This window comes from Dasypus novemcinctus, chromosome 19 (assembly GCF_030445035.2).
Source record: "Dasypus novemcinctus isolate mDasNov1 chromosome 19, mDasNov1.1.hap2, whole genome shotgun sequence".
Lineage (NCBI taxonomy): Eukaryota > Metazoa > Chordata > Mammalia > Cingulata > Dasypodidae > Dasypus > Dasypus novemcinctus.
Genome location: NC_080691.1, coordinates 52,356,521 through 52,378,179, shown reverse-complemented (window position 1 = coordinate 52,378,179; position 21,659 = coordinate 52,356,521). Strand labels below are relative to the sequence as shown.

Genomic DNA, 21,659 nt, shown 5'->3' with positions numbered 1-21,659 from the left:
CCCCCCCCGCCCCAGTTGTCTGTTCTCTGTGTCTGTTTGCTGCGTCTTCTTTGTCCGCTTCTGTTGTTGTGGGCTGCACGGGAATCTGTGTTTCTTTTTGTTATGTCATCTTGTGTCAGCTCTCCGTGTGTGCAGCACCATTCCTGGGCAGGCTGCACTTTCTTTCGTGCTGGGCGGCTCTCCTTATGGGGTGCACTCCTTGCGCGTGGGGCTCCCCTCCATGGGGGACACCCCTGCGAGGCAGGGCACTCCTTGTGCGCATCAGCACTGTGGATGGGCCAGCTCCACATGGGTCAGGAGGCCCTAACCATTGGGCCAAGTCCACCGTCCATGTTGTGTTTTTGCTTTCATTCATCTCATGATACTTCCTAATTTCCCTTGAGATTTCTTCTTTGAACTATTACTTGTTTAATAGTGCTGTTAATTTCCACTTATTTGTAAATTTTCCAGTTTTCCTTGTGTTGCTGATTTCTAGCTTTATTCTCTTGGAGTCAGAGAAGATACTTTGTGTGATTTCAATATTGTAAGATTTATTAAGATTTGATTTGTGGCCTAACGTATGGCCTGTCCTGGACCATGATCCACATGGACTTGAGAAGAATATGTATTCTGCTCTTGGTGGATGGAGGGTTCTATAATGTCCACTAGGTCTACATGTTTAATAATATTGTTCAAGTACTCTATTTCTTTATTGATCTTCTGTTTAGACGTTTTCTTGGTTACTGATAATGTTGTACTGAAATCTACTATTATTGTAGAATGATTTATTTTTCCCTTCTATTCTGTTATTTTTTGCTTCATAGATTTTGGGGCTCTGTTGTGAGGTGCATATATGTTTGTAATCATTATTATCTTTCTGCTGGCTTGAACCTTTTATCGATATAGCATTTCCTTCTTTGTTCTCTTATAACCATTTTTTATTTAGTTTGTCTGACAAAAAAAAAAAGGCCACTCTGGTTCTCTTTTGATTAATGTTTGCATGGAATACCTTTTCTTTTTTTAATATGATTGTTTTTATTAGAGAAGTTGTACGATTATGGAAAAGTCATGCAGAATATATAGAGTTCTTATTATACTACCCCTTTAATTAATGCCTTGCATTAGTGTGGTAACTTCGTTACAATTGATGAAAGAATATTATTATAATATATATTATATATATAATAAATATTATAATGGAATATCTTTTTCCACCCTTTATGCTCAACCTCTTTGTGTCTTTGTACCTAAAGTGAGTCTCGAGTAGAAAGCATAGAGATAAGTCATGCTTTTTCACCCAATCTGCCAATTTCCGCCTTTTAATAGAGGAGTTTAATCCATTGACATTTAAGATAATAACAGAGAAGGAAGTATTTATTTCTGGCATTTAGTCGTTTTCTGTATGCTTTGTGTATTTTTTGTTTCTCAATTACTCCCAATATTGCCTTTTAAAAGTTTAGTTGCTTTTTTTGTTAGTGTGCTGTTTTGATTCCCTTCTTTCCTTTTCTATTTTTAAGTTATTTCTTAGTGGTTACCTTTCTATTACAATTAGCATCTTCAACTAATAACACATTAGTTTTTTCTTTTTATAATTTCTGTTTTTCTTCAGGCCTCTTTCATTCCATTCGTTTCAAGTGTGTTTATCTTTCCCTTCTAGAAATTTATTGTAAAATGTGCTTTAAAGTCTTTGTTTCCAGAGTGGGTATAGCTCAGTTGTTAATCCTTGGTACCTCCTGAAAAAAAATAAAGTCCTGTATTTCCAATATCTGAGTCATTTCGAGGTTGGCATCTGAAAATTGTCTTTTCCCTTGAATTAGTTGCATTTTCCTGGTTCTTTATATGTTGAATAATTTTGGATTCTATCCTGGACATATCTAGATTGAATATTTTGTTGGATCCTCTGGGAAATGTTGAGTTTTTTTGTCTTAGCAGGTAGTTGATGCTCTATATTTACATCTCAGATTTTGTCTCGACCTCTGTGGGCCGTGGTTTTAATTTCATTTCAATTCCAAAGCCTTTGCTGCTTTGGGTGTGTTCCAGTAATCAGCCACTTAGGGGTCAGTGGCGATTTTCTTCCTGCTTTAAATCTTAGTTCAGTTCTTCAAACTGATGCTACTTTTTATCTGTCCCATGCATATGCAACTCAGGGTTGAGCCTGGGAATTGTATTGGGTTCATTCCCAGTATTAGGAGATCCTTCCCTTCAGCTCTCTCTTCTCTACAGTTCTCCCCACCCCCAGTCTAGCCTGCTGGGTCCACTTTTCTTGGTTCCTCTGATAAGAAAGGTAGTTTCTTTCACACAGCTCTATGTCTGGGGCCTGTCCTTAGAGCAACACAATAAACCAACAGGGTCTTCCTTCCACATACTTTGGGCCACAGGCTTTTTTTCCTCTACTGTCTCTCCAGTAATTTAGGACTTCTATCCAGGTTTTTGCCACCATTACCTTGTAGCTGTGTCACAGGGCCCACTTTAAGGCAGTGCCACACAGGCGAAAAAAAAAAAAGAACCCCAGAAAACTCATCCCCGTAGAGGTCATCTCTGAGTTTTCACTCACCTCTAAAATCTGTCTGCTGTTGTTCACTTTTCAGACTTTTCAGGTAATTGCTTTTTGTGTTTTGTCCAGAGTTTTTAGTTGCCATAGGCCTGAGAAAGAGACTATAGTGGACTTCTTCATCTTGCCCCAAACCAAAAGTCTCTTGTTATAGTTTTAATTTCTCTGTGAGTGAGATCGAGCATCTTTTCATTTGTTTGAGCACCATTTATGATCTTTTGTGTGTGTGAATTGTCTATTCTTGTCTCTTGCCTATTTTTCTATTGAGTCTTTAGTCTTTCTTTCCTTAATTTTTGAGTTCTTTATATTTAAAAGATATTAACACTTGTATCTTTATCTCTTTTTTTAACATGCAAAAGTTAATTTTTAAAAAATTTGTATGTAGTATTCTTTGTTTTTCAATTGTCGTTGCATTTTTGTTTTTTATGGTTTTTAATTTTTAAAATTTTTTTCATTTTTCTTTTTTAGTAGTATTTATTTTAGATAGTATTTTTCTGTAGTGAAAACTTTATCAATCTTTGCTTTTACTCCATCTAAAGTTTGAGTCATAGTTAGGAAACTTTACCCACAACCAAATGATAAAACAATTCTCCCATATGTTTTTCTGGCACTCGAATGATTTCCTTTTTTATATGTTGATCCCAAATCCATTTGGAGTTCATTCTCAAGTATGGTGTAATCCTCTCACTATGAAAGATGTGGATCTGGTTTGATCATTTTCCGAATGGCTGACCTGCTCTTCTAGCACCATCTATTAAAAATTCTATTTTTGCCCCAGTGATTTGAGATAAATCAAAACTTTATCATATATTGAACTTCCACTTGTACTTGGGTCTATTTCTGGGCTTTACATTTCACTGCGTGGGTGTTCTATTTGTGTAGGAGTGCCAATCTACTTTAATCATAGAGATTCTGTAGTAAAATTCAGTATCTGATAGGGCCTACCCCTTTCTAGCATTTTTCTTCCCAGTGTTTTTCTGGCTTTTACATATTTTGTTTTTCCACGTGAATGCCAGTTTCAACTTGTCTAACTCCATAAAGAAGCTTGCTGCTGTGTCTGTTGGTGTTGTGTTAAATTTATAAATTAACTTGGGGAGAACAAACCTCTTTATGTTGATGTCTTTCCCTTTGTTCAAATCTACATGTGTATCTTTCAGAAGTATTTTAAAGTTTTCTTAATAAAGTTTGCATATTTTTATTAGAGTTATTCTTAAATATTTTACTTCTCTGTTGGTATTGTAAATGGATTTTTCTCTAACCGGTTATTGTGTATGTGGAGGCTATTTCATTCTCTAGGTTAGTTTTGTATCTGACTACCATATTGAAGTTTTTTAATTGTTTGGATTTAAATTTTCTATTTTTCTTTTATCACATAGGCTATCATATCATCTGGAAATAGAGATAATTTAATGTCTTCTTTTCCAATTCATATACCTCCAATTGATTTTTCTTATCTAATTGTAACGGCTTATGTCTCTAGGACAGTGTTGAATGATAGTGGAGATAGTGGACATCCTTATCTTAGTGGGAATATCTCCAATATTTATTCGTAAAATAACGTGCTGGTTTTTGGGACTAAGGTATATGTATTTGTGTTTATGTATACACACACATATTATCATTTTAAAGAAAGGCATCAGTTTTAGTTTGCTTGAATGTTTTAATCAGAAATGGATATTGAATGTTGTCAAAGTTTTTTCCAGCATTTATAGAGATTATATGATTTTTCTCCTTGTATCTATTATATAGTATATGGCATTAATGGGTCCTAATTGAACCAGCTCTGTATTCTTAGGATATATTCCAACTGATCATGGTGTATTCTCTTCTTAATGTGATGTCAGATTTCATTTGGTAAAATATTATTCAGTATTTTTGTTTGATATTCATAATTCATATTAGTATGTAGTTTTCTAGTTTTGTGTTGCCTTTGTCAGGTTTTGTTTTCAGTAGTGTACCTCTTTCATAAAAAGAATTAAGGAGTTTTCCTTAATTTTCAGGGCACTGGAATCATTCCTAGAATATTGAGGCTTTCCAGTCTTGACAGAATTGGTAGAATTCTCCTATAAAGCTAGGCCTGGAGTTTTTTTGTAGGGGTAGTTACTTGATTTTTTTCTCTATTTCTTTTGATTATTTATTTACTTATTTATTTTATGTATTTATTTTTATAAATAAACACTCCTACTTCTCTTTCTCTATGGAGATTGGCCTGTATATGTTTTCTAAATCTAATGTCCATTTTGTTAAAACTGCTTTTCCCTAGGAAATTTTCCATTTGATCTAGGTTTTCAGTGTTATTTCCCCTTATCACTTTCTATTTCCTATATTTGTGTTTTCTCCCTTTTTCCCCCATTAAGTTAGCAAGTAGTTTTCCTAGCTTTTTTCCTTTCCTAAAACTGGGATTATTTTTTTAATGTTTATTAATTAGGTTTGTTGTTTTTCTCTTCTTTACCTCATTATTGTTTGTTTTTATTTTTATAATTTACTTCCTTGTGCTTTTTTTTTAAATTTTCTTATCTTTTTCTGACTTTTTGAGCTGAGATTTTAGTTTATTTTCATTCTTTTAATTATATTGTTAAATGTATTTAGAATTATGAATTTTCTTCCAGTCAAAGCTTTAAATGTACCTTATAAATTCTGATATATAGTGTTTCCATTATCATTTTTTAAAATATAGCTACAGGGGAGTGGATGTAGCTCAAGTGGTTGAGCGCCTGCTTCCCATGTACGAGGTCCCAGGTTCAACCCCCAGTACCTCCTAAAAACAAACAAACAAACTCTCACTGGGGAGCGGACGTAGCTCAGTGGTTGAGTACCTGCTTCCCATGTTCGAGTTCCTGGGTTCAGTCCCTAGTACCTTCTAAAAATATGTATCTAAATATTCCCATCTCTAATTTAGCCTTTTGGAATCACTTTGTTTTCACTTTGTTTACTTTTTTTTTTTAATTGACATTCAGTCTGGGTATGATTCCTTTATCATGACTTTATCTTTTGTCATGAATATTTTCTCCCTGTCTGTAGCTTCAAAGGCACTCACATAATTGTGATTTTAAGTTTCATCCATGTTGATGTCTGAAGCTTTTATTCATTTTCAGTTCTGTAGAGTATTCTATTGTCTGAACATATCAAATTTATCACATTCTCCAGTCAATGCTGTTGGGGTTGTTTCCAGTTTTTGTTACCAAGCACAATACGGCTATGAACACTCTTTACAATTCTCTTTGTGTACACGTGTGGGAATTCCTTTAGGATGTTTATGTAAGAGGAGGGTTGCTGGTTCATAAAATGTGCAAGATAATAACAGATTGTTTTCCACAGTGGTTGTTTCAATTTATACTCTCTAGCACGGTAGAGGGGTTCCAGTTGTCCTATGTCTTTTCAACATTTGGCAGACTGTTTAATTTTTTGCTAATCTGGTAACAGTGTAATTATATCACATCACGGTTTTGACAGGCATTTCCAAGATTATTGATTAGTTTAAACATCTTTTCATATGTTCATTGGACATTTATGTTTCTTGTAAGCTGTCCGTACAAATCTTTGGCTCATTTTTCTTTTTGGTGTTTGCTTTTTTAGTGTACTGATTTGTGAATGCTTTATATATTCTGGGTATGAGTCCTGTATGTGACTTTTCCTCCTCCTTCCCCCCTAGCATGTTTTTACATTTTTAAACCTACTGCAAAGTTGCCAGGATAGTAGAGTGACCACCTGCCTACCTTTCACCTAGATTCCCCTCTTGCTAGCATTTTGCCATATTCGCTTTACCTTATGCCTGTATATTCATTATGGAGATAGATATCAAGAGGGATAATTTTTTTTCTGAAACATCTGAAAACAGATTGCAGACATTCTTGGCATCTCACCCCTAAATACTTTAACATATATCTCCCAGGAATAAGGACATTCTTCCACATAAAATACCATTATCCTTCCGAAGAAAATTAATAATCCCATCCCATCTGTAGTCCATATTCGGATCTCCCCTCTTGTGCCAAAAATGCCCTTTAGAGCCCCCCCTTTTTTTAGGATCCAGGATCTCAGCAAGGCTCACATATTACATTTGGTTACATCTCTTCAGTCTCTCTTTAATTTAAAAGAGTCACTCAGCTTTTTTTTTTTTTTCGCTATTTTTTGTTTCTCTTGATGTGCCTTTTTTTTTTTTTTTTTTTGATGAGTCTGAGCTGGTTGTATTATGCATTTTCCCCTAATCAGGTTATGTCTGCTTGTTTCCTCAAGGTTGGATTCATGCTGAACATATTTGGCAAAAGTATACAAGATGGGTGTGCTTATCATCTTATTGCTTCACACTAGGAGATAAGTGGTGCCAGTTTGTTGACTCTTGGCAGTGCCAGCTTCGTTCGGCAGTGAAGGTGGTGACAGCCAGCCGTCCCCATTGTAAAAGTGCATGTTCCTTTTGTGATGTGTAAACAATCTAGGGTAAGGCCTTGTCATGATGTAGCTCTCCTGCTCCCCAACAACCTCCTGCTCTCTATTCTGAGTTTTCAGTTCCCTCTCCTTCTTTGAAAATATGAAACACCCTTATTTTATGGAGCAGAACGCTTTGTTCAGTGAATCCAGTCCTGCTATGGATTGTTTCTGAGAGCTCTCACACATGGTGCCATTGTCTCATTTGTTTCCGTGATTTTTGCGAAGGAGCCTGCAGTTCTTGGTGCTTCATCTATTTGAGGCCTAGGTTGGAGGTGTTTTCCCTCCGAGAAGGCTGTCACAGACTGAAGTTTGGGGGACTTCCCAAGGTGGTGGGACTTAGGGCTGAAAACCTGCCTGAGAGCTAGTGTTTTTCTGGCACCTTACGTGTGCAGGTTCAATTCTAGTTCCTTCTAACATAGCACCTGTAGCCCTGTAGGGTCCTATCTTTTGGGGGGTGCTCCTATTGTAATAGTGTACTCACCTGGGAGGGCCTGATTATGATCTGTCATTGTCCCAGAGACCATCAAAATTGGAATTCCAGGTTGCAGAGTGCAGCAACAGCCGTCAGGCAAGTACCAACTGGGGATTCCGCAGTAGGTTTTCCTTTGACTTTGTGTTTGACCTCTGAAGATTCCAGACTTGCCATTTTAGGGATGCATTGAAGAGGATTTCAGTCTTGTTATTTTGTCACTATTTTTCATCTATTTGTCACTATTTGTGGGACCATCAGAGTATCCCTCCTTCTGGAAAAGGCTGCCCACTTGGTCTCTGGAATGCCCAGCTGCGTCACAGGGCTGTGGGGGCTGGTGCTGGGCCCTTGACTGACGCTTGCAGGGGGAAGTGAGTCCTGTCTGAGGCCCATCCTGGCCCTGTGTGGTGCTTGGTGTCTCCGACATGCAGAGTCAGCCAGGTGGAACCTGGGGCCTAGGCTGGGGTCAGCTAGCCAGCTTCTGGGCCAGACCCACTGCTTGGGTGTGATTCTAGGTGCTTTCTGTGTCAATTTTCAGATTTTCAGACACATGGTCATGGGGTAGGAAAAGCAAAGGTCTTGGTGAAGGAGCACTGGGATGGGGGCTCTCCGGGGCTGGGCCCAAGGCCTCTGCAGTGTTGCCAGGCAGGCTTTGGACACAGGCAGAGGCGCAAGCTCCTGGCACCCTGAGAGGGGGCATGTGGGTAGGGATCCATGAACTCCAGGTTCCAGCCCCTCACCTGGCCCCGCCTGACGTGCTTCTCGTATCACGTGAATACACGCTGCTGCCTCCCCACGGGCGGTGTCCTTGGACCCCCATGGCCACTCCCTCTACCGAGGCAGAGAGCCTTGGTGGGGGGGAAGTACCTGCCTGCTGGCCCCAGGCCCAGAGAAGAGCGTGGACGCCCACTGCCGAGGGGGAACTCGGAGGCCTGCCTGGCTGCCACTGCTGTGGCAAATTGCAGGGGGGGACGCCGTCACCGTCCGTCGGTGGGATGGGCCGGGGCCCGAGGCGCTCGGCATTTACAGCGTTCATCATCGAGGCTGTCAGGTCCATGCCAGTTGTGTCAGACGGTCTTTCCTTTTGCATCTTGAAAAGAATGTGTCTGACAGTGGCATTTCTCAGCGCAGGCGGAACTCGGAGTCGTGCTCTGTGGATTAAGTTTCATGTTCCTCTGCCCTCTGGGAGGAAAAGACAAGTGACGGGACAGCGAAGCAGGCGGCTGGTGGTGTCGCCGGTACGGCAGAGCGGCTTCTTGCACAAGAGGGGCCAGGTGAGATCGGATAATGCGATTACTCTCCATTAGATTAATAAAGAATAATTGGATGTCATAAATCAAGTAATCCTGCAATATTGTCATGGGAAAAATATGTGGCTAGAATTAATTAGTTTTCAAATAAAACGTTTATTTTAATTGCTTGAAATGATGGAGCCCTTAATTGCTGATGCATCGTCTTGGCCTGAGCCTTTGGGTTGATGTAACAACGTGACGGGTTTGTTCCCTGCAGTTCTGGGGAAACAATAGAGAAGAAAACTTGATTTCATCACTCAGAAGAGCCTTCTGCTGGGGGAGGTACTGGAAACTTCCGCCAGGCCACAGGCAGTGGGCAAGTGGGGGCCAGGCTTGGGCTGGCGCCTGCCTGAGGCCACCATGCTGCCCGTGTGTGCCTGTGTGTGCATGGGTTTGCATGGGTGTGCATGTAGGTGACCTATACATATGTGCATGTGTGTTTGTGTGCAGTGTGCATATGTGTGTACGTTTTTGTGTGTTGCATGTTTGTGTGTGCATGAATGTGGTGTTAGCGGTGGGTACATGGTCACATAAGCATGAGCGGGGTGTGCATACGAGCATGTGTGCATGCATGTGGGTGTACACATGTGTGTACATGTGAGCTCTGTGAGTGCATCCGTGAGGGGTGTGAGGGTGTGTGCATGTTTGCATATGGGAGGTGTGCATGCAAGCATGTATGCATGTGTACATGCATGAGGTGTGCGTGCAAATATGTGAGCTGTGCATGAGTGCATGCATGAGTATGGGGTGTGAGCGTATGTGTGCATGTGCGCCCTGTGGGGGGCAGGCAAGTGTCTGGACTGCACCTGGGAGCCTGAGGGGAAGTGGCCTGTCAGAGGCGCAGCCGCTGGCATGGTGGGGTAGAAACGCTACCCCCTCACCCATGAGTCTGGGCTCAGTGATTTTCTGATGCATTGAGCTGCTTCAGCTGGACCTGCATACTTGGCTTTCTCAAGGAGCTTGTGCCTTGCTCCCCCGAACCCCTCGCCCACCAGCCTGTCTGGACATTGCTGGCACAGCCCAGCATCTGCTCCCCTGAGCTCTGCAGAGCCGGCCTGCCCCACGGCAGCCATTCCACGGTGGCGGCCAGACTCCCCACCCCTCCAGGCACCCACCTGTCACATGCTAGAGAAAGGCCACCAGTCCTTGGAGCCATGGGGGGTTCAGTCCCCTTCCCTCCCACAGGTGGCCACCTTGCCTTCCGGAAGGGTCCGTTGGCCATTAACCAACATAGAGAGAGAGGCTGTTAAGCTGCAAAACCTGAGGGAGAAAAAAAAGATGGGGCGTACTCCTCGCCCCAAGGGTATCAGAAATGTCTTCACACCTCAGTGGGGTGAGGGCCCTTCTGCGCTTCCAGGCCAGCCCGTACTAAAGCCTGTGGGTAGGGGTCTTCGATGGCACTCCTCCTGGCATAGCTGCTTCCCAAGTTGTGTCAGAGGGTACGGCCAGGCCGTGCCCCTCCAGCCTGACTCACCCCCCCCCACCCCCGATGGGCCCCATTTCTCTCAGGCCAGAGCCTGTCTGCCCCTCAGTCCCCAAGGCGGGGTCTAGCCAGAGCTGTAGGTGGGCTTCTGCCAGTCTCTGGGGACTGGCATAGGCACGCTGAGCTGGCAAGCTGGGTGCCAGGGCTCCACCTGCACTTGGGCTTTCATCAGGGCAAGAGGGGAAGACTCCTCTCTTCCTCCTGGTGGCCATTGCTGACCAGGCCCCAGGCCCCCTCAGCCGTGGCCGTGGCCGTGGCTCTGGCCAGGTGGGCAGTGGGACAAGGGCCCCTGCTCTGCACCCCTGTCCCCTGTCCCCTGCCCCCTGCCCCCTGCACTCCCTGCCGCCATTACCACGGGATGGTGAAGACATCCTGATGGTTTGTAGCACATACCCCAGAGATCCCCTTCATTCTCTTCATTGCACCTTAAGCGGCAGAACTGAGTAGTCGAGGGGCTGCCTGTGTCCACGCCCGTGGAGGTGGACTATCCTCCGTCGGCTCAGAAGCCACTAGCTTCTGGGCCCCATCCCTGGACCCCTGCTCAGCCCCCTGGAGCCTGGCTTTGTTGTGCCTGCCCTCTGTTCTCTGGGACTGGGGCACGGCTCACAAGCCCTTGCCCTCTGCTCCAGTCCTCAGCTCTGGAAAAAGCTGGAGAGAGGCAAAGGGTCCAAGGTGTGCCTGGGAGGGAGAGCGCAGCTAGAGGGGTGCCCTGGACTGGCCGCCCCACTCAGGAAGCTCTCGCCCCCTCCTGCCTCTCTGCAGGGAGCACAACACCCCTCCCCTGCCCCGGACCAGCCTGGACTCGCCCTCCCCACCCACACACACTTGCCTCAGCTTGGACCCCCCACCCCCCCACTGGCCTCTGTCTGGAGCTCCCCCACCCTACCCCTGCACCAGCCTACAGCAGCCCCCACCTTGGTCTTAAAACCCTCCCCCTCCTCTCGCCTTGGCTGCCTCCCTGAAGGACCCTTCCTGCCTCCTCTGCTCCCCCTTCTTTTCTTGCCCCAGCACCCAGCGGCTGAGGCAGCTCCCAGACAAACCGGCTTCCTGCTCTGCTCTGCGAGTGGGCTGGAGGGAAGCCTCTCCCAGGAGGGCTGCTCCCGCCGTTCCCTTCTGCGGGCTCTCCCGTTGCCCAGGTCCTGGCTTCACTGGGGCCCTCCGCAGAATCACGCCCTGGCGGCCTCGTGGGACCAAGATGGCACAGAGGAGGACACAGGCCTCCTGGACAGTGGGTGGGCTCAGCCGGGGCACTGCGAAGCTTGCTTCGGAGGTAGGGGACACCAGCAGGCCTCAGACAATTCGTGAGGCACATGAGGGCCGTGCTAAATTGGGAACAGCAGCCTGGTGACACTCTGCTCCCCAACGAACATTCTTTGCCCAGAGGCTCTCTTTAATTGCGGAAGGAGAGCTCTGTGCGCGCTTGGGAAGATATCCGGCGCCTGACAGCAGGGACATGGGCGCATGTGCGCATGATGTGGTGGTGCTTGGGTGCTGGGAACGAAGGCGGCGGTCCTGCGTGAGGGCTGGCAGCAGGAGGCTCTGGTGTGGAAGTCTGGTGGGTGCCAAGGGAGCAGGATTGGGTCTGTCTCCGAGTATAACTTCCCTTTCTGAGAAGGACAGCAGGCCACGAGGCAGGTAAATAGAAGGCAGTTCCTGCCCCTTCAGGGTGGGCTGGGGCAGGCGCTGGCCAGGCCTCTGCTCCTCCCCCGCATGGGGACTTTCTGAAACCACAGCTTCACACCAGCCCAGCAGGGGCCAGAAAAGGGACCCTTGGCCTCAAGCAGCCACCCCATCTGCGAGCCACAGCCAGGCCTGTGCCCCCTCCTCCTTTCTGTGTAGACTTGACTGGGAGATCTCTTGGGATAGGGATAAGTGGTGCTCAGGATGGCCATGGGGCAGGGGCTCAGGCTGTCCACAGGGCCCTGGCCTTTAGGGGCTGCCTCCCCGAAAACCAGGGACTCCCAGGGCTGGACCTGCCCCTCTGTCCCACACCGTCAGGCTCTTGACCCGCGCTCCACGCCCCTCCAGCCGCTCTGCCCCTTGGTGGCAGCATGCAGACTCCGGGGTTCTTCAGGCCTAAGCCCAGTTCCAGCCATGCCCCCAGCAGCAAGGGGTCTGGGACAGCTCACCAGCCCTCCGTGCCTTGGTTTCCCCAAAAATAAAGGAAGGTGTACAGACCTTGGGCGTGATGGGTCTGGGCTTGGTCACTGCCGTATAGGTGAGGAGAATGTTCTTCCCATCTTCGGGTCCTGGTTGCTCCTTCTCCACCCCAGGGCCCCCTGAGACCTCTTGTTTGCCATTTGTGGTTCATCCCGCATTTGTGTGGGTACCAGGAGCCAGACCAGTGTGGCCTCCGATCCCCAAGCTGGCAGTGGAGAGACATGGATGGCAAGTCCTGGTGCATCGCCCTTCCCCACAGGGAAGAAAAGAAGGGGCTCAGAGAAGAGATGGAATTTGCTAGAGGGCTGGTGGGGGGGCGGGGATTCCCTGAGGGAGAGAAGCTGGAGTGAGGCCCAGGCCGAGGGTGGCCATGGCCCAGGCAGGAGGCACTGGTGTGGCCAGTTGGCCGTGGAGGGGAAGGCAGGTGGGTGACAGCCCAGAGGCCTGGGAGGGTGTATTAGTCAGCCAAAGTGGTGCTGATGCAAAATACCAGAAATTGGTTGGTTTTTATAAAGGGTATTTGTTTTGGGGTAGGAGTTTACAGATACCAGGCCATAAAGCATGAGTTACTTCCCTCACCAAAGTCTATTTCCACATGTTGGAGCAAGATGGCTGCTGACGTCTGTGAGGGTTCAGGCTTCCTGGGTTCCTCTGGGTTCAGCTCCTCTGTTTTCTCCACAAGGTCAGCTGTGGATTATGAGGCTCTCTAGACTTTGCCTCTCTCCACAAGGTCAGCTGTAAACTATCAGGTGAATGGCTCTGTCTCTCTCCCTGGGGTTTCTGACCTGTCTAAGGAGCCATCTCTGTTCCTCTGTGTTCTTCTCCTGGCTCACGTCCTCTCTTCCTGGGGCTTGCTTCTCTTTCCTCTGTGAGCTGACTTCCTGGGGCTCCAGCTTAAGACTTCAGCGTCTTACTCCAACATCAAATCTCCAACTCAGAAACCCTCAACTCTGTCCTTTGCCATGTCTTTTATCTGTGAGTCCCCACCCACCAATGGGTGGGGACTCAACACCCTAATGATGTGGCCCAGTCAAAGCCCCAATCATAACTCAATCTCACCTAGGTACAGACCAGATTACAAACATAATCCAAAATCTATTTTTGGAATTCATAACCATATCAAACTGCTATAGCAGGTAAGGGATAAGAGGCAAAGGAGGGCAAGAGATGGGGATGTGCAAGGGAGGGAGGGCAAGGGATAAGGTGAGAAGGAGGGAGAGGGGAGGGATGGGGGTAGAAAGGGGGAGGGTTGGGGGTAGAAAGGGGGAGGAATGGGGGAGGGTGGTGTCCAGGGAGGACTCCCAGAGTCCCGGCAGGAGCAGCAGCTAGAAGAGGCCGGAAACAGGGAAGAATTCGCTTCCTGACCCTGGCCGGGCCCTTTCCCCATGCAGGTTCCAGTCCCTTGTCAGCCAGAAGGCCACTTGGCCACTTCCAGGGGGCAAGGGAGAGCCGAGGCCCTGAGCACGGTGGTAGTTCTGAACGCTGTGCTAAGGCTGCCTTCCTATGAGGGGTGTCGGAGGGGGGTACACATGGGGTATTTCACCCACCATCCTTTGCCCCCAGGTGACTGGGCCTCACTCGACATGGCAAATCCCCTCCAGCCTCCACCACCGCCAGACCCCCGGTTTGTGCTCCGAGGCACCCAGGCGGCAGTCCACGCGCTGCATTTCTGCAGAGGAGCCCAGGGCCCGGGACACCCACTTCTCCTCTCAGGGTGAGTGTGGCCACCCTTCCCTTTCCGCTCCTCTGTTGTGCAAGCAACATCCGAAGGCCCTTCCCGTCACCTCAGTGGATCCCAGGGCCCTCCAGCATACTGTCTTTGGGATGGTACATGCCTCCTGCCCCTCCACTCATGCGGGGAGACTGTCTGCCAGCTCTAGGTGGAACCACCAGCCATGGCCCCAGCCCACCAGCCGGGCCTTGGCCATATCAGCCCCCAGCAACCCACCCTTCCCAAATTGCCACAGTGTGCTTGTTTGGAACAGGTCTCTGCATGGCCTGGTGCACATCTGGAACCTGCAGACCCGGAGGACTGTTGCCACACTGGATGGCCATGGGGGTCAGTGTGTGACCTGGCTGCAGACGCTGCCCCCTGGGCACCAGCTTCTCAGGTGGGTCTCCATGGCCCTTTTCCCACAGGTCTCCTGGAGGGAGAGTGGGGGCTGGTGGGGTAGGGAACAGGGCCTGAGCTGACTGGTCCAGGACGACCATGACAAAATGGGAGGGTGGGGTGACAGCAGAAGTGGCATCCTCCAGGCCCCATACTTATCACCCTGCCCCCGATCTTGGCCAGGTCTCCTCACCACACTGAGCCCCTCAGAAGCTCCCCCTCTCCCCCACCCCACAGAGGTACAGAGGTGCACCATGGTGTGTGCAGACCAAAAGCCAGTCACCTGGGGAATAGGCCTGGGGGGGTGGGCTATGACTCTCGGGTGCTGCTGGTGGCCTCGTGGGAGGCTGGGAGCTCCATGACATGAGTGGCTGTGAGAGGCTGGAGTCTAGGCAGCCCCTGGGGCCCCACAGTGGGCAGGCAGCCTGGGCAGGGCGAGGTCCTGGTGTCGGCTAGGGTCTTTGCCCTGGCCCTCTTGTGAGCAGGGAGGACACATGGAGCTGAGAGGTGGCAGGGGTCGGTGTCCAGGCAGGGCAGGGGCGAGAGAGACTGGGGAGGGGCGGCTCTGCCTTCCTGGGAGGAGCGTAGGGTGCATGCCAAGGAGCAGGAGGCTGGGGGGACTGGGTGGCGAGGCCACCGCCAGCCAGGAGGCTCCCACAAGTGGTTGGGGAGCAGGTGCTCCAGGCACATTGGCAAACACTTGGGCCCAGTCCCTTCCCCAGGTGCCCCGTGCACTCAGGGGGTGGAAGCCTTGTCCCTAAAGTGGCCCTTCACAGGGGTGCGTCCTCACTCTTTGCCAAGGGCGGCAGAGACCGAGAGGCCTGCAATTCTGGCTTCCCTCCCCCAGCCGCACGCCTGATGACACACCTGGCCCCGCACACAGCCGCCTGCATGGTGGGTTTCCCCCTTTTATTGTGAACTGTAGCTTACAGAAAGTGAGAGAACAAACATACAGGTGTTCGTATTATCCCAGTGAGCACCTGAGGTCCCAGTTCCAGAAGGCCCCTCGGCGCTGGCCAGCTGCAAGAGGCAGCACCTGCCCAGAGCCCCTTGCTCTGTTTTCTTGCTTCACCTCCTGAATATGCGTCTCTAAAAGCAGAGCCTGGTTTGGTCTGGTCTTTTCTTTGCTTAAACAAACAGAACCACGTGGCGCAGACTCCCTTGGAGCTGACTTCGGCCGGCCTCTCCTCTTTGGCCTGGGAAGACCCACCTGGGCGTCCTGAAGCTCCATTAGTTCTTTCATTTCTTCTGTGTGTGTTCCTCTGGTGCGTGGGCTCAGATTTAGTTGTTTCATTCTACCTTGTATCCATCCTTTCTGTCGATGGAGATGTGGGTGTCCACAACAGAGCAGTGGAGGAAGTTCGAAGCAGCTTCTTGGCCATGCCTCCTCGGACTTACACATATCTCAGCAGGTTTGTTGTGTATGCCCAGAGGTATGCAGACTACTGACTTTAGCAGACGGTGCCCAGGCCACTGGTGCCAGTCTGTACCCCTGCCATCTGCCTGGGAGCACCTGGTTGGGGTTTAAGCTGGTGTTTTTTTCTGCGCACTCAGTGAGGCAGAACCCTTCTTCGTGAATTTATTTGCCATTTGGAAAGACTCTTAAATCTCTTGCCACTTTTCCCATTGGGTTGACTGTCTTTTTCTTATTGAGTTAGAGGAGTTCTTTTTCTCTTTTAGAGAAGATAGATTTTTTTATCACAGATTACTTCCCTGACATGATGGCTTGTAAGTTTTCACTCTGATGATAGTATCTTTGATGAACAAAAATTATGTTTTTTTTCTTTAAACTTTTTATTTTGAAATAACCTCAAACATATGGGAGAGTTGCAGAAATGATGCAAACTCCATACAGAGAATTCCAGCATCCTCCACCTGTCTGTCAGATAGTCTATCTGTCTATCATCTATTATATCTATATGTATCTGAACATGAGTGTAGATTGTGTACATCAACTCTTTGAACACTTAAGACTGCCTTGTACGTTTCCCAAGAACAAGGATATTCACTTTAGTAACCACCTTATACAGTTATCAAGTTCAAGAACTTCAACATTGCTATAAAGCTTACAGTATAGATTTCAATTTGTTCATATGTCCCAAAAATGTCTTTTTGAGACTTTTCTCCTTTATTAGATCCCACCCAGGATCATATATCACATTTGTCATCATCTCTTTAGTTGCTCTTTCTTTTTCTTTCTCTAATTGTGGAAACATATATATAGCTTAAAATTTCCCATCTCAATCCCTCCCAGGAATACCATTCAGTAGATTATGGTACCTTCTCTATGTTATGGTACCTTCACCACGTTCCATTACTAGAACTTTTCCTCTACGCCAAACAGAAAGCCTCCACCCGTTAAGCATTAACTCCACATCCCTCCCTCCCTTACCCCTGGCAAACTGTATTCTACTTTCTGTTTTTCATGAGCTTGCATCTTCTCTAGTTTTATTTGTAGTTACCATAGGGCTGAAATTTAACATTCTAAATATAACAATCTCTTTTGCTTTGATACCAGCTTAACTTGAATACAATATACAAATTATATTTCTCAACCCGTCTGTCCCCCCCACCTTTATATAGTTCCTGTCACAAATGACATGTTTATGAGTCCAAAACACTGATTTCTCATTACATCTTATGCATTTGACTTTTAGATCCTATAGGAAGCAAAGAGTGGAGTTACAGAGCAAAAATACAATAATACTGGCATTTATAGTTACCCATATCGTTACCCTCACTGGAGAGCTTCCTGATTCTTTATGTGGCTTCGATCTATGCTCTAGTGTCCTTTCTTTTCAACCTGCAGAACTCTCTTTAACATCTCTTGTAGGGCTGGTCTAGTCCTGACAAACTTCCTCAGCTTTTGTTTATCTTGAAATGTCTAAATCTCTCCCTCATTTTTGAAAGACAGTTTGTCTGACATAGAGGTTTTTTGCTTTCAGCCCTTTTAATATGTCTTCCACTGCCTTCTTATCTCCATGGTTTTCAATGAAACATTGGTACCTACTCTTACTGAGGCTCCCAAACATGACACGTTGCTTCTGTCTTGTGGCTTTCAGACTTTTCTCTTTCTGTTTGGTTATTTGATAGTTTGATTATTATATGTCACAGTGTGAGTCTATTTGGGTTTAGCCTGTTTGGCATTTGTTGAGTGTCTTGGACGTATATATTCATGTCTCTTGTTAAATTTGGGAAGTTTTTAGCCTATATTTATTTTTTAGTATTCCCCGTGCCCCTTTCTCTCTTTCTTCTCCTTCTGGGTCTCCCATAATGTATGACTGGTACCCTTGATAGTATCCCACAGGTTCCTCAGGTTCTTTTCACTTTTCTTCATTATTTCTTCCTTCTGCTCCTCAGACTGGATGACATCAATTGTCTTATCTTCAAGTTCTCTGATTCTTTCTTCTGCCAGCTCCAACTTCCTGTTGAATCCCTCTAGGCAATTTTTAACTTCTGTTGTGGTCTTCAGCTCTGTTTGGCTCCTTTTCATAATTTCCATTTCTCTTTTGATATTCTTTTTGTGTCCACCTATTATTTTTCTGATTTCTTTTTAGTATGTTTGTCTATCTTTAACTCTTTGAGCATATTTAGGACCATTTTTTAAAAGTGTTTTTCTGGTATGTCCCAGGCCTGGTCCTCCTCCTTAATGGTTTCTAATATTTTAATCTTCTCTTTTGCCTGGATCCTTACTTCCTGTGTCTTTGTATGTTTTGTAATCTTTTGTTGAAACTTGGACATTTTGATATTTTAGTGTGTTATCCCTGGGATTTAGAGCCTGAGGCATATATTCCTTAAGCTGGTATATAGCTAGTGTTATAACTGAGTTTTCCTTGAATGTAGGAGCTGATAACAACAACAAAGGAAGAAAAAAAAAAAGAAAACACCTTTCTCCATCTTTGAAGACTGACCTGTGAAAGTGTTCTCCTTCAGGCTTATCCATACAATGAACTGGGAGAATAGGTTCAAGCCAAGGCTTGGCTGGGCATTTCTTTTGTCTTGTGCATGTGCATGTAGCCCTGGGAATTCCCCAATTACATGGATATGAATATGCCCTTTTCCGTAGGAAATAGCGATTCCTCACACTCAGGGCACTGCACTGTATGTCCCACAACCAGCAATCCCTTCCCCTAGGCAGCTGTGATTTGACCATTCTCCAGCATTCTGGAGAAGAGCTCTGTGAGCTGCTTCCTACATGCAGGGCAAGTTCTGGGACAGGGAGCCTGTGGCAAGTGTCCTGAATCAGTTCTTCAGGTGGCCACCAGACAGATTGGCCCAGATATACATGCTCCCAGTAAGGACATGAGAGTTTCTCTGTTCCCGCTGGAAATGGGATCAAGGACCCATACTGGGAGCATGGGCCTTGTCCATACCAAACCTGTGAGGATATGGGGAGGGAGCCCATATCCAGGACACGAGGAGATCCTACAATGTTTAAGTGGCCTTTTCTTTGTTTCAGGTCTGTTACTACAGTTCTTTATCTCTTTTTGAGAGCTTTGGGAAAGAGGTTTCTGCCAATTCTTGCTGACTGTTCAAAGCTTCTGTGGGAAACAGAGCCCTGGAGGTTCTCACTCCACCATCTTGATCCAAAAGTTATTCATTTCAATCAGGTCACATTTGCCCATCTTTCCCTTTTTGGTGAGGGCCTTTTATGTCTTGTAAAAGGTTCCCATCCCAAGGTCATAAAGTCCTCTCCCTTCCCTTCCAGGAGCATCATTGTTTTGCCTTTTAGATTCCTGGCCCATCTGGAATCAATTACTGATCTGGAATGAAGTAATTGGGTCTTCATTTGAAGGGTCTTTAGTTCCATGTGGAATCCCATTGTCTCCATATAATTTTATTAGAAGACAGACATGCTTCCTTCTTCCCTTCTTTTCCCAGCTCTTCCCCCCCCCCTTCCTTTTTTCACTTCCCGTCATTTCCCCTCCAAGTTCATTGCCATTAGCATCTGTGAAGGGGGGCATGAAGGGGCTGGCTGTCAGGCAAAGGTGCTAAGGCTGCATGCTGAGTATCCAGGGACACAGGGTGCTGGGGAGGGGACATCACAGAGATGGACATCGAGGTTGAGAGGTCAGTTCCATTGAGCACTTGAGTTTCACTGATTGAGCACTTTAGTAACCAGCTTGAGGTTCAGGGGAGCAGGCTTTTCTCAGGCAGAGAAGGGAGTAATGAATGGAAAAAGGGTAGATGAGAAAGAACCCCAAGGGGTGGCATTGAAGATGTCAGCCCAAACTTGTGGGATTTTTAAAATGTATGCACAAAGATGTGTACAGAAATAATTGCATGTGTGCACGTGCACTTGTGTGTACACGTGCACACACACATTTTCCCTAGCTCTTTCCGCTGACAAGGCCCAGGAGTAGCAGTGCCTTGTGGCTGTGAGCACACTAGCACCCAGATCTTGGTCTCTAAATCTCTCTCTCCACTGCCAGGGTTCCTTGGAGAAATGGCTGAATCCATGTCCAGACTCTCTGGCTGTGCCAACAAATCTGGACATGCTCAAGAACAAGGGGGCTGTACTAGAGGGACTCTGAGTCAGACTGGGGTGACTTGAGAAAAAAAAAAAAGAAAATTTTGGATTACAACCCACCGAATACTATATGAACTCCAGTTCATTCCAGTGACTGGTGAGTGTGGCAGGGCTGGCGGGCCTAGGGGGTCACCTTTGGGCAGCTGCTGCAGGTGTGGCCAGTGCAGGCCTGGGAGTCATTGGAAGAGGACAAGGTGTTGGTGTCACTTCAGATTGCTCTCCCCTCCTCATGTGAGCATGCCCCCCCTGTAGTAAGTTGGAGGCCCCTCTGCATGTGAGCATGTTTTTTGGTGCCCTGGGCTTTTCCCTTGGGCTCCATGTCTGTCCCTGGGCCCAGGACACCCTCCTCTCATTGTTTTCATGGCCATCTGCCCATCTTGGCATCCCAGAGAACATGTCCTCCCATGCCATCCTTCAGGTGTCGTGGCAGTTCTCAGTCCTCTGACACCCCATGTAGGTTTTGCCGTCAGCTTGACAGGTTCTCCCAGAATGAAGCTGAGATTGTCAGGGACTGAGTTGTTTGTGATCCATCTGGGGAAGACAGACACCTCCACTGTCCAAACTTTCCTAAGGCATGTGCGTGCCCATAGCCTGGTTCATCTGGCCAAAGGAAGAGGTGGCCGTGGGTGCGTCCATCTTCTCAGGAGTTGCCCACAGCATTTCCACGAGCCCCGGAGCTGCCCCGCCCTTGCGCGTACCCTCTGTTCCCATAGCTTCTCATTTTTGTCCATGTTCTTCGTGGCCTCGATATTTTTTAAGAATGCTGCTGAGGTGTTGGGTAGAATGGACCTCCATCTGGGTGTATCTGATGTGCTGTCAAGGTTAGCTGGGGCCCTGGGTGTTTTGAAGGAAGAACGCCAGGTCAAGGACCTTCTTGTGGCATCTCCACAGAGGAATGTGTGTGTCCACGTGACCTGTCCCTGCTGGCACGGCCCCTGATCCCCTGATTCCAGGGGCGCTGCCTAGTCCCCACCGTCAAGGGACAATGTGTGCCTTTGCCTTCTCTGTCCTCTAATGTGTGGCCACAGATGAAACCACTACAGTGACTAACAGATGTTTTGGGAGTGACGCTTGGAGGTGAGGCAGACACCCCACATTTATTATTTATTTATTTATTTTCCATTAGCTCTAGCAACCATCAGCAGATTCTGCCCGCAGCAGATATTCTTAGCATGGTGTTGCAGCAGGAACTTTCTTTTTTCTTTTTTTTAACCATTTCCAAAGACATTTAACAGCGGCCTTGTTTGATATTAAAGAAAAACAGAATCCCAAATGCCCAGCAATAGTTACATTTAACATTTGGTATACATATGAGTCAAGATAAAAGGCCGCTGCGTAAATATGAGGTTTAAATCAAGAAGTTAGAGGTATAATTAGCTCTAACTTATTTGATGAAGAAATGACGAAAAGCCACTGGCTGAAAAAGGATGGGAGGGACTTATTTTCCAATATCCCTCAATTTGGCTCTCCCCTTGCTTCTAGCCTTAGCCTGCCAGCTGAACAGATGTCAAACCTTTAGACAAAATGACGACACCCCCACCAGGCAATTAAGCGTATCCCCATCCCCACGTGTTCAGAGGAAGCCTTTGGCCCCAGGCTCTACAGTCTTTATCTTAACCTGGTTTCCGTTGCCTGGTTTCCGTTTCCATTAGTCCAG

General features: G+C 46.9%; 1 protein-coding gene across 5 annotated transcripts in view; it reads left to right on the top strand.

Moving 5' to 3' along the window:
* GNB1L (G protein subunit beta 1 like) overlaps nt 1-21,659 on the top strand; it is a 73,831-nt gene that overhangs the window by 24,472 nt on the left and 27,700 nt on the right. For 2 of the 5 annotated variants that reach the window (XM_058281829.1, XM_058281830.2), the window contains exons 3-5: nt 8,559-8,701; nt 13,926-14,076; nt 14,348-14,473. In XM_058281829.1, the coding sequence (XP_058137812.1) occupies nt 13,946-14,076; nt 14,348-14,473 (257 nt within the window). In that variant the 5' untranslated portion in view covers nt 8,559-8,701; nt 13,926-13,945. Of the gene's footprint in view, nt 1-8,558; nt 8,702-8,936; nt 9,002-13,925; nt 14,077-14,347; nt 14,474-21,659 lie in introns of those variants that run through there. The other 3 variants (XM_058281832.2, XM_071209928.1, XM_071209929.1) reach the window with 2 other exon arrangements.